Source organism: Sciurus vulgaris, assembly GCF_902686455.1.
Source record: "Sciurus vulgaris genome assembly, chromosome: 3".
Taxonomy (NCBI): domain Eukaryota; kingdom Metazoa; phylum Chordata; class Mammalia; order Rodentia; family Sciuridae; genus Sciurus; species Sciurus vulgaris.
The window spans coordinates 37,309,274-37,323,186 of record NC_136463.1 but is presented as its reverse complement, the minus strand read 5'-3'; the positions used below and the strand labels follow the sequence as shown (position 1 = coordinate 37,323,186).

At 32.4% G+C, this 13,913-nt stretch overlaps 1 protein-coding gene across 2 annotated transcripts in view; it reads right to left on the bottom strand.

The window, feature by feature from the left end:
* USP32 (ubiquitin specific peptidase 32) overlaps positions 1–13,913 on the bottom strand; it is a 190,808-nt gene that overhangs the window by 69,465 nt on the left and 107,430 nt on the right. For both annotated transcript variants that reach the window (XM_079131344.1, XM_079131345.1), the window contains exons 8-12: positions 13,622–13,737; positions 13,212–13,274; positions 7,153–7,236; positions 5,408–5,469; positions 347–449 (exon numbers count right to left, since the gene is read on the bottom strand). In XM_079131344.1, coding sequence (XP_078987470.1) covers positions 347–449; positions 5,408–5,469; positions 7,153–7,236; positions 13,212–13,274; positions 13,622–13,737 — 428 coding nt within the window. The remainder of the gene's footprint in view (positions 1–346; positions 450–5,407; positions 5,470–7,152; positions 7,237–13,211; positions 13,275–13,621; positions 13,738–13,913) is intronic.

Sequence of the window (13,913 nt, the reverse complement as noted above, 5' to 3'; positions counted from 1 at the left end):
TTTTTATGTCAGGACCAAGTTCTTCACAGGTAAAATGGGTTTAATATCATCTTCCTCATAGGGATGTTTTGAGAATTAAATGAAATGTGAGGTGAATGACATATACAGGCATCCATATGCTCAATGTTACCTTTTTTACAAGGTTGTTGCCAAGAAAGAAATTTATGTGGAAGGTCATGTGCAGAGCCTAACCCATAGCAAATGTATAAACAATATAAATACTCATTTTTGTTCCCTTCAAACCTTTATCTATGTTGAAATATTATATTACTGGCCAGTAATCACAGAAATTCTGATGCAGTTGAAAATCTTATGAAATACGTAGATAAACAGGAATCTAACTCACGTATTTGACATATTCTTTCCACTGCTGCCACCACTGCATGGAGATGATAAACCAATTGTGTCCTGGCTGGAGACCATACCTGCTTTCTCGTTCTAACCATCCTCTGTACATACAAAAGAAATTCAATACATCAAATGAAGTTGTGCAAAACCGAGGACAATACCCACAACTTATCATTATAAATTTTAAAAAAGAAAAACATGAAACAAATATATTCTGGAGAGTGCCACAAATTCAATTATTGAAATACTGTTTCCATTGATAAGCTAATTTCAATAGTTATAGGCCACCACTGAGCATCACCTAACGAGGCATATTGAGGAATAATTAACAATAACACATAATTTATCAGTTACAAGTATACAACTAAGTGATTCTAGTAACATTTACAAATACATGCAACCATTTTTTTCCTCTGGCACTGGGGACTGAACCCAGGGGTACTGGATAAGTGAGCCACTTATCCAGTCCTTTTTAAAATTTTATTTTGAGACATGGTTTAAGTTGCCCAGGCTGGACTCAAACTTGTAGCTGGGACTACTGGCATGTGCCACTATATCCTGTCAACCAATTTGTCTTTTTTTTTTTTTTTTTTTTTTTTTTTTTTTGATACCAGTGATTGAACCCAGGGGGCTTAACCACTGAGCCACACCCTTAGTCCTTTTTATTTTTTATTTCAAGACAGGGTTTCTCAAAGTTGCTGAGGCTGGCTTTCAATTTGCCATCCCTCCTGTCTCAGCCTCCAGAGTCAATGGAATTATAGGCAGCGCCACTGTGTCTAGCCAACCCATGGTCTTCTAAAATCTATCTATTCTTTTACTTAGCATAAAGTTTTCAAGGTTTGTCTAAGTTGTAGCTTTATTATTATTATATTCCATTGGGCACATATGCCACATTTAGTGACAGGCATGGTGATTAGCACCTAGCCTCAGCTAGGGAGGCTGAGGCAGGAGGATCGCTAAAGCTCAGGAGTTAGAGGTCAGCTTAGGCAACACAGTGTGACTCCACCTCAATCAGTCAATCAATCATCGATCAATGATATATGCCATGTTTTGTTTATCTACCCAATAGTTGATGAACATATGAAACTGGTAAATTCCCAACATAACATTCCCATTAGCAACATTACCTATGTTCTAGTTTCTCCACTTCATTGCTAATGCTTGCCATATACAGTCTTTTCTATTATAACCATTCTAGTGGGTATGAAGTGGCACTGAATTATGATTTTTTTTTATGTTGCCCAATTTTTTTAAATTTATTTTTATTGTAAACAAATGGGATACATGTTGTTTCTGTTTGTACATGGAGTAACAGCATACCATTTGCATGTTCATATGTTTACATAGAGTAATGATGTTTGATTCATTCCGTTATTTTTTCCTTCCCCCCACCCCTCTCTTCCCTCTATACAGTCCCTCCTTCCTCCATTCTTGCCCCCCTCCCACCCCTGAATTATGATTTTTAAAGAGGTCTCTTGTGGTGAAAAAAAATAATGTGAAATTAATTATTTTAAAGTATATGATTCAGTGATATTTAACACAATGAAAATGTTGTACCACCATAATCTTTATTAAATATCAAAACATTTTCATAAACTCCAATTTAACACTCATCTGCATGACCTATTTTTCCCAGCCCTCAATACCTACCAATCTGCTTTCTATACCTATGAATTTACCATTTAAGATATTTCATATGAATGGAATAATATAATTTTGTGACCTTTTATGTCTACCTTCTTTCACTTAGCAGGTTTGTGAGGTTCATCCATGCTATAGTATGTAACAGTATTTCATTACTTTTCATTGCTAAGTAATAGTCCATAGTGTGTGTGTGTGTTTCTCCATTCATTTACTGATGTTCATACAGACTATTTTCACCTTTTGGGCTACTGCAAATAGTGATGCTATGTACACTATGTACAAGTATTTGAGCACATCTTTTCAAATCTTGGGGATATACCTTACAGGTGGAATTTATATACTTAGAAGCAGAATTACTGTGTTACATGAAAATTCTGTGTTGAGGAACCACCAAAGTGTTTTCCACAGTGGCTATAAAATGTCATCTTTCCACCAGCATGAGGCTTCCAATTCCTCTACATTCTTATCAAAACTTGTTTTTAAAACTATAACCATATTATTGGGTAAGAAATAGAATTTTATTGTGGTTTTGTTTTGCATTACCATAATGACTGACTACATTTTACATCTTTTCATGGGCTTGATGAATATCTGAACATCTCTAACAGAAAAATGTATATTTAAGTCCATTTTTACGTCTCCAATTTTTAGCTGGGTTGTTGTCTTTTTGTTGAATTACAGGAGTTCTTTATCTTTTTTTGCTATACTCTTTATCATATATATGTTACTAAAATACTATGTCTTATTCTGTGGATTGTCTTTTCAGTAATTAGATAATATCTTTTGATGTATAAATGTTTTAATTTTAATAAAGTCCAATTTATATTTTTCTTTGGTTGCTCATATTTTTTGAGTCACGCCTAAGAACCTACTGTAAAATCCAAATCATTTTGTCAGGTATAGAGTTCAAACAGCTCCCCTCTCCTTCAGCTCTTTAATAAAAATGCTGCTCCTCTCAATTTTGGATTCCATACTTTTTAAAGAGAAAAATTACATTAATATTATTGAGACTCTCTCCTGTGATAAGCAGATTCTCTCCTGCTGCTATTAAAATCCTCTCTTTTGACAATTTCATTATAAAGTATCTCCATGTGGAACTCTCTGAGTTTATCCTTCATGAGGTTCAATGAGATTTTTTTAATGTGTAGGTTGATGTCTTTTATCAATTTGGGAAGTTTTCATTTGTTATTTCTTCAAATATTCTGCCCCTTTCTCTTTCCTCTCCCTGTGAGATTCTTTTGTTGTTACTGTGATAGTGAAGTTTCTGTCCTATATTCAACATTTGGGACCATTTCTGAGACAGTTTTTATCAACTATTTTTGCTCTCTACATAAGGGACATACTTTCCTGTTTCATTCCATGTCTCATGATTTTCTTTTGTTGAAAACTGGACACATTTGATAATATGTTACCAACTTTAAATTCTAATCCCCCTGGTATGTTCTGTTGACTTTCTGGATCAATAATCTATGGAAATACATATATAAACACCCAATTGATCTTCATGCCTCAGCCTTAAACATATGCCTCTATATCCTGCCCCAAATGAATTTCTTTAAGTAAAAATGGAGGCAAAAGCAAAGAAAACTCAAAATATCCACAAATAAAAATGAACTAATTTGGAACCGATGATTTTATTTTTTGGTACTGGGGACTGAACCAGGGGTGCTTTACCACTAAGCCACATCTCCAGTTCTTTTTATTTATTTTCAAGATTGGGTCTAAGTTGCTTAAGGCCTCACTAAATTGCTGAGGCTGGCCTTGAACTTGTGATCCTCCTGCCACAGCCTCCTGAATTGCTGGAATTACAGGTGTATGCCATTGCACCCCAAAGGAACCGCCCATGAATTTCAAATTCAGATTTATTGGAAAATGAAATAAAGAATATAAAAAGTAGTACATTAGTGTTTTTAACAAAAGGGGTCCAAATTTGATTTTCTCATGTCTAGGTAATTTTGGGTTAAGGTCCCTCAACTTCTCTGAATCTTTTACAAAAGATTGTAACATCTCTTTTACAAGATGAGTTGACACTAATTTCATGCAGTTACCCTGATGACTCGATAATGAAAACTCAAGTATTTGACAATGAATACATTTCTATAAAATATGTGTATATTATTATTTTTTCAAAATAGGAATGTTATAAATAGTTGCAAAATCAACCAAAAAAAATACATAGACCGCATAGCATTCTTTCTTTCTATGATGTCATACTGGCTTCAGAGTATATTACCATAGTATGAAATTAGACTGTAGTATCATAATGGAAAAAAGCCATTGTAGCTACATAAAAGCCTTTAAGTATCACAATATCTCATGTACATGTTAATACAGTTAAACATTTTATTTTCTTAATAACTAAAAATTAGATAAAAATCAAAACTACCTTGTCAAGAACATCTGAAAACTGAATCATCTGTCTATGAAAATTAAATAGACTTTGCTTAAACTTTAGGAAATAAGCATTTTAAAACCCCACTTAAAAACCTAGAAAATACACTTTTTATATCAATTAATCTCAACCTTAGCACTGCCTATTTAAATGTTGAATATATTCTTGTTCTCAGGTATTCCAAGCAACTCAACTTCAACAAATTGCCCTCTATCTATAGAAATCCCAAACCAGAACAAACTACTGAAACATTTGTATGCATAATACTTTTAGGAAAAGGTGAACTGAAAAAGTACATACTGAAAATTTACTCTAAAAGCAAAGTTTAGTAGAGACATCATTCTAGTTCTCAAACTTTTTATACAAACGGGTAGTATAATGATAATATCAGAAAACAATGAAAGATACCCAAAGTTATTAAAAACGGAACCATAGCAAGAAATTGTGCAGTATATTTTAAATAACCCAGATATTTCACCATAAGTAATTTGTCCCAAGTAAATCCTTTGGTAAAGGCATATAGACTTTCTAATCATAATATTTATATATGTAAATAATATGCATATAAATTTTATAAAATTATATTAAAGAAGGCTTTTACAAATGTGTCATCAAAACAGGAAATAAAACAGTACTCCAGACTATTTTAATCTTTGTGAAAATTTTACAAATATCATTGTGGACATACATGCATGTAGCTATGTGAATATAAAAAACATCAATACCAGTTATCTATAAATACAGAGGTTAGATATACTTTTTGCTTAACTCTATTTCATTCATTTTCCCACATGAATTGTTTTTGTACCAAAGAAAACTGACTACTTTTCATAAAATTTTTTTAAATTTAAAAATATTTGGTATTCAATTCAATTTTAATGTAGAAAAATTTTTTTTTCTTTTCCAATGCTTGGGATTGAATTTGGATCCTCATATATGCTAGGCAAGCATTCTATCACTAAGCTACAACCCCAGCCCCAGTGACATTTTAACGTTAACAGAATTTGATTACTACAAATTTACCTAATAATTTGTCCTTCTTCTTCTGGAGTTGCTGGTCGTAATCCCAGAACTATGTGACAAACCTACAGAGAAAAATGGTAAATAAAACTTCAATGGTGCAAACAACTAGGCTGTGTAATATTTCACATTTTCTGCATGAGCTCCTCTTTCTAAGTGGGAATCTGAATTAGCCATAGTTTTTAATTATGAATTATCAATGATTCAAGATTAAATTTTAACCATAGTTGTGTTATTTTTAAAACTTTTTTGTTTTGTTTTTTTAAGATGGAGATTAACTTCCAAATATCTAAGAGCGGAGGGAATGGAAGGGAAGAAATAAAAGCAAAGGCAAGAAGAAAGAAAAGTGGAAATAGAAAAGGAAATAGGGCTGGGGTTGTGGCTCAGTGGTAGAGCACTTGCCTAGCCATATGTGAGGCACTGAGTTTGATTCTCAAAACCACATATAAATAAATCAATAAAATAAAGGTCCATCAACATCTAAAAAATTAAAAAAAAAAAAAAGAAAAAAAGAACAAATAAGTACTTCTCAGAATATTTTCTTAATAGTTCCTCCCCATGCTGGGGACTGAACTCAGGGCCTCACTCATAATAGGCAAGATTTCTACCACTGAGCTAGACCCCTGTCCTTAATATTATATTTTTAAATATAATGCTCTTAGTGTATTTTCATTGTTGTAAAGTGTACCATTAGATGCTCATGCCACAATTTATCTATCCAACTACTATTGATTGTATGTAGGTCATTTTCTGTAGTAGGTTGTAACACAGGGCATATGAGAACATATCATATAAGAATATATGTCTTTTGGTGGTCAGTGAAAAATGGCAGAGTTATACAGGAGTATATTTGATTTGCTGGGTCACAGGGTATGCATATGCCCCAAAATTCATCAATATTGTCAAACAATTTCCAAAGTTGTTATAACAATTTATATTCCCATTAGTACTGTGTGAGATTACACTTACTTGTTACTCAACAATATTTCATATCACTAATAAACCAGCCATTCTGGTGGATATCTAATAGAATTACAAGCATGGTTTTATATTTCCACAGGAACTAAAAAGGTTATCCCCTTTTCATAAATGTATCAGATATTTTGATATTCTCTTTTGTACTTATGAATAGTACCTGTTTTGAGTTTTTTGTTTTTGCACATTTTGTATGATAGGATTCTGTATTTTTCTGATTTTTGTTTTTTGTATGCCCTATATTGTTAATTGGATAGGTATCTTCTTACATTCTGTGCTTATCTTTTCATTATCTTAATAGTATCTCCCTCTCTTTTTAAATGGCCATCTCCTAATTAAAAAAAAAAAAAAAAACAAGTTAATCAGGGCTGGGGTTGTGGCTCAGTGGTAGAGCACTTGCCTAGCACATATAAGACACCGGATTCGATCCTCAGCACCACATTAAAAAAATAAACAAATAAAATAAAGGTATTGTGTCCATCTATAATTAAAAAATATATTTAAAAAAAGTTAATCATTTTACTGAAGTACAATTTAACAATCTTTTCCTTTATGTTTAGTACTTTTATGTGCCTTTGATACCCCCAAAATTTTGACATGTTTCAGTGGGCATTCATGCTCTATCTTACCATCTGCCAGTGGTGTATAGGATAATATAGTTCTGTCTTTTCATAATATATGGTTATGTAGCCTACATGTGATAATGCTAGCTATTATAGAATGGAAAAGATACAGAACTACTGGTACTACTACCATCTATACCTTAAACATACCTGGAAGAGGAGATTCAAAAACTCATTGGCAAGAACATTTTTCACACTCCAGATCTGATAGTCTTCCAGAGTAAGATGGCCCATCTGAAAAAGATATCCAAAAAGATCTCGTTAAGAATATCTTTATTTTTTATAGCATCTGAGTAAAGATGGTTTATTAAACTTATACTGGTCATGTTGATAAAATCAAAACAGTAATTTAAGAGCAGATGCTATGTGTTCATCTGAAAAGCAGGCCAGCTAGTATAAATTTACAAACAACAAAACTTATACAAATTCTTTTTGTATAAGTACTTATCATGGATGATCTTTCTCCAATAAGACTTGGAAAGTAACTTTAGATATTTCTGCTTCAAGACCTATGAGGGCTGGGGAGACAGCTCAGTCGGTAGAGTGCTTGCCTTGCAAGCACAAGGCCCTAGGTTCGATCCCCAGCACCATTAAAAAAAAAAAAAAAAGGCCTATGAAACACCACAAAAAGGTCTAGGTGGACAAAATGGAATATTTATTAATTTTGAAACAAAAAAAGATTTTCTGGCTTATGTTCTATGGTCCTAATAATATTCTAAGATCTTTTTAGAAACATAAGGCAACACTAACAGGCTCAGAGAGTTTGAAAAAAAAAAACTTGGCTGGGGAGATAGCTCAGTCGGTAGAGTGCTTGCCTTGTAAGCACAAGGCCCTTCGATCCCCAGCACCCAAAAAAAAAAAAAACTTAATATATGTATAGAATGAATATCTACATTACAGTTCTCCAAAATATGTGAACACATTACTTTCCTAAGTAAGACAAAGTGACAATTTTGACATGTCAAGGTATACTAAAAATTACATAAACCTAGAGAAGCCAATATTTTTTTCCTTACCAGCCAAAGTATAATCAAATGTATGTTATGTAATATGTCCAACAAATGCCTAAAATCCTAAATGAATAATGCATTTAGCTTTTGCTATTTAGTGATATTGATATATTTTCTTTTCATTATATATTATCATGATACATAAGATTTTAAAGTACCTTTATAATTATAGATATTCATGATAGAACTTCTATTTAGATATGTTAACAATCTAAATATTAGCCAAAAGACCCCCACAATTTCTTCCTCTCCATTTTCCTAACTTTCCCACAATGGCAAGGGTAAATTAGTGTAAGTTCATTCTTGAATATTTGCCTAAGTGCAATTTGTTACAAAATTTTATGATTTGTGGTAATGCAAATGTTATGGCTTGATTAGGCAGGCCCGTGGATATAAATACTTAGTGAATCTCACACACACAATACTACTTCCCATTTTCTTTAAAAAAAAAAAAAAAAACATTAGAGAGCTAAATCCAAACAGATGTTCTAGTAACATTTACCCTGTATGTCTGTCTGACTATTGACAGGGTCTTGCTAAGTTGTTGAAACTGGGCTTGAATTTGCAATCCTTCTGCCTCGGCTTCCTGAGGATTACAGGTATACCTGGCTTAACCCTCACTTTCTTTTATGACTCAAATATACTGATGGCAGTAAATTAACAAAGAAAAGAGACTCACACATTTTTCAAAGAGCTTCTATTCAAAAAATGAGAAGCAGTGAGAAGGGGCAGGCAAATCATGAGATGATACTTAACAGTGAATTAAAGGATCTTTCTTCTCTTGATCACTTTTTTAAATTGTTCTATTTACTCTTAATAAAGAGGAAGTGCTTTAAAGAGTTTATTTTTCAAATACAGTACAAGAAGTTGAAAACATCTGGATCTGTTAATACACAATGTAATACATAAGAAAAAGGATCTTTAACTTAAGAGGCCAATGTACTATTGTTCATACTACAAAGCTATTCTATTAAAACCCTCAATTCCTTCCATAACCATTCATCTTAAGTATTTCTCTTATCTTTGAAAATGATTTTTTAACTATAGCAATATGGTTTTAAAAGATAAAGGAACAAGTCACAGTATACTCAGAACATTATTCAGAGGCTGAAAATCCTAAAATCCATCTCTATATAGTTTTGCACCTAGCATACAGAAGACACTTAATAAACATTTATGAAATTCAGAAAAAAATTCTAGGTTGAACAACAGTGTTAAATGGAAAAAAAAAAGTGGTTAGAGAACAGATTATACGGTATTATGCAATTCTTTAAAATATAATACATTGGGGCTGGATACACGGCTCACTGGTAGAGTGCTTGCTTATCAGCATGCATGAGGTCCAGAGTTCAATCCCCACAAATAAGCAAACAAACAAACAAAATACCCAAATACAGAATATAAACTTATCCTATAAATATATAGGGGTCAGAATATTATATCTCCCCTTCACTCATTGAAAATAATTAAAATTCTAATGCTCTCTTAAAAAAATGGGATCTGCAGGCTCCACCTCATTCCACACCTCAATCATAGGTGGCAAAAAAGGAGTATGTGCTGTATAATTTAATGGATTCTAAGATGTAGATATGTTCTGGTAAATATCAACTCATTCAGGTTTTACACCAAACAATCAAGGGCCAAAATTCCAGGACAGAAAAATGAGAAATGCCAACAGAGAAAAACTATGTTGAAGAGAAGCTACATTTCAAAATGCTACTTTCTATCCTTAAAGTAATAATTAATTGTTAATGATTCTGCAATCACAAAATTAACCAGTATAATAAACTCATTTTAACTTTATAGCAGTTAGCATTTGGAACAGAGAAATGAACAAAGAAACCATAGTAAATGATTTTGAAAACATAATAATTTTTATCAATTTTGTCTTGTCACTTGAAAAATCTAAGACTTAAATATAAGAAAAAAATAAGGCAGTTCTAAAATTACAAATGTAATTTGATAGGTATAATAAATTACAAGTTATAAGAACTTTCTATACTGACCAAAAACAAAATACAAAAAAAGGGTTCTTTTGCCAAGTTTTTAGGATAATCTTACTCTTTTATTTAACCAAAGCTATACAAATATTTAAGGAACACAATTACAAATATTTTTTAAAATTTGCCTGGTGAAAGTACACAAATATGAAAGGTGTATTAATCTTTTATACTGTTGGTGGGATTTAAATTTAGCACAACCTCTGTGGAAATCAGTATGGAGGCTCTTCAAAAGACTGGAAACTGGTCAGATGTGGTGGCACAAGCCTGTAATCCCAGCAACTTGGGAGACTGAAGCAGGAGAATCCCAAGTTTGAGGCCAGTCTCAGCAAGAGACCCCTTGTTAAAATCAGAAATTTTAAAAAAAGAGCTGGGAATATAGCTCAATAGTACAGCACCCTGGGTTCAATTCCCAGTACTGGAGGGGAAAAAAAAAAAAAAGAAAGAAAGAAAGAAAGAAAAGATTTGAGTGGAGCCAAATGTGCAGTTCAATCCCATTTGAACATCAAGAACATATTTAAATAGAGGATATTTACTGATAAGCTGTACCACCAATGTATTTGCTTGAGGAAAAACTTAGAAAACTTGCTTAGCAGTCTCCTAACTTCAGTCAGTAAACCAACCAAAAAATTGAGGGAAAATAAAATTTATTTACAACTCTAGTTTTTAAGCAAAATGCTATATACTTTCATAATGAATATTATTAATGAAATGTCAGTATGTAAATGGGCTTTTGACCATCACTGTTCACATGATAAATTTACACAGTAATATCTAGTATTCCTTTTCATGATGTTTCTTTCCTTTTGGACATTATTAATACATCTTTCTCCTTTCCTTCACATTTTTTTAGTGGTACCTTAATAGTTATATAAAATAGTGGGATTTGTTGTTATGTATTCGTACATGTACACAGTATAGCAATATAATTTGGTCAATTTTGTTCCCTAGTACTTACCTTTTCCCTGCCCTCCTTTCTCAACCTGTGGTCCCTTTCCATAATTTTATCGTTCTCCCTTTTGTTTTCCTAAGATTCCCCACACCACCATTGATCCCCCGAGTCCCCTTTTTCTCTCTAGCTTCCATATGTGAGAGAAAACTTGATTTTCTGAGTTTGGCTTATTTTGCTTAGCATAATGATGAACTCCTAAGCTGCATACCCAATGCTCTTCATGATGTGATTACAATGTAAGTCTATAGCTTTCAACATATACATCTATTGTTCCATTCAGGTCAGGCAATTTGCAGTTCCAAGACCATATGGGTTGTTTCACACAATAAGGTCTTCTGACCTACAGCTTGCTCCCTCCTTTAGGAATCACCTTCTAGCCTACTGCTTCTGTTAACCACAATTTAACTAACTATTCTAATGCTGTATTTCAGCAGAAACCACTGAATTTCACAGTTTAGTTTACATGGCCCCTTTTCTATGCTTCTATAATATATTGAGCAGATGTCTAACACAGAACTGGTCACAATTACTATAACTGTTGTTTACCTTTACCTCCAGACCACAAACTCCCCAAGAGCAAAATTTAGACCTTGAGCAACTACAGAAGCTCAATAACTAAACTTTGGATTAATAAGTAATTTAGATAAAATGAAGAAGAGTAAGTAATTAGAAAAATACCCTGGGGATGTGACTCAATGGTAGAGTGCTTGCCTAGCATGCATGAGGCCCTGAGCTCAATCCCTAGTACTGCCTCCATCCAAAAAATAAAAATAAAAACGCACGCACACACACACACACACACACACACACACACACACACACACACAATCTAGTCACCAGTGAATAAGGTTAATAGGTTTGGGTGAAAAAAATCCAAATTCTATCCTAAACTGTTACCATTTCATTATTATGGTTACATGAAAACTGAGTAGTTAGATAAATCTTGTTACAGCACAGTCTCAAGTAGAAATTCCATCTTATATAAAAATAGACAGCAATAATACACAAATATATATTTTTTTGTAAAAAAATTTTTAGTTGTAGTTGGACACAATACCTTTATTTATTTTTATGTGGTGCTGAGGATCGAACCCAGTGCTTCACATGTGCTAGGCAAGTGCTCTACCACTGAGCTATAACCCCAACTCCAATACCTATAGATTATAAAACACTTGGAAAAAAAGATGTTATAAATGCATTTTTATTAAAATATTTCTAATAAAGCTGTTCCAGGTTTCTGTTTTTATATACATCAAACATAAATGGTATCTTAATTTTTTAGAGAGATAAAAGAAGGGGGAAGACTGTCTAAATTGTCAAATAAAGCTCAAGTTCTGAAAAACTCATTTTTACTATTTGTTTCAACTAAGAATCAGTTAGTAAGGCTATGGTTATTCCTTATGGAACGGTGATTACAGAAATAAAAAACCCCAATATTATTCATTTAAAAAAAAAATCTTTATTTAATAACACCATTGTGACCTACATTCTACCAATCTCCTACTTGATACATGTCAATTTGTGAGTACAAAGATTCATAAAATTAACTCAAATGCGTCTCATGTAAGTAGATTATTTTCAATTTCAGAGGGGCACAGATACATCACAGTAAGATAAACTGTAGGAGTAAACTTGTTATGATATAAAAAATCTTACCAAACCAAATAATTCAAGGATTTACTTTTATAAAAATACATGTATTCTGATTACTACTAAAGGACTCAAGAAAAGGCCCTTACACAATGATAGAAAAAAAACAATTTCTTAAAAAAGAATATACGCTCCATCCAAATTTAAGATAAACATTTCCGTCATCTTGGACATACTTACAGTTCATGCAGTTAGTTCATCCAGCCCCAAAATCACCATTCCAACTTCTATCACTTTTAGTTTTGTTTCTGATCTTAATATAAGTGGAATTATACAGCACATAACGTATGGTGTTTGGCTTCTTTTGTTAAATATCATGTTAGCCAAATCATAACTTATTAAAATGGAAGAAATAAAGATGATACAACTACAGATGTCAAGATATGTCTACTTAATTCTTATGTTAGACATTCTAGAGTTGTTTAAAGATGGAATGGACTAATTTAGAGATAATGTGGAGGTATTTTAACTACAGGTCCAGATAAGTACTTGGTAGGGATGATGCAGAAGGATTAATTGAATAAGTAAACAAGCTACACATCTCCATTTAGAGTACATAGTATTTTATAAAAAGATATTAGTAATAGCTAGACTCACCTTTGTGGTGTCATGTGCATTCAATATGCCTTCTACAATATCAGAGAGATCCATACGCAATTCCTTTAAAAACAGCAACCCAAAAGAGTAATTAGAAAAGAGTAAGTGGATATAATTCTCATTTTATTATTCAGTAAAGCATTCTATGTTTCTCAAGTATTTTAAAAAATACTAATATAATATTTTAAGACAATTTTCTTATTTTTTCATTCTTGCTTTATATAATAAGTTCAGTTCATTACATTTTTCTAAACCAAACTCTCTTCCCAATTTTAAATCTTTAGCTATGCATATTTTGAGCAGCATAATAGAGCAACTAAAAAAGCATTAGCAAATTCTGTTCTCTTTCCATTTTTCTATTCAGTCCATTTTTCTATTGGAAGCTTATACGCAATAAGATCAAAACTTACGGGAATATCATCAGTTCGGTTGTCCTTCCAGACCTCTAAAAGTGCAACTACCATGTCTCTCAGTTCAACCCTGGAGAGAACTCCATCACGATCAACATCAAATACCTTGAAACAAACTAATGACAAGAAACTCTTAGGAAAATTATTTTCATATTAAAAAGTATTTACCTTTTATTAGAAGCTACAATTATATAATTAATTTTTCAAATGAGTATATTCTGGAAATGTTTTCATCAACAGCAGACTACACATTACATTGTTTGGAACTTGCAGGACTTCCTGCACAGACTCC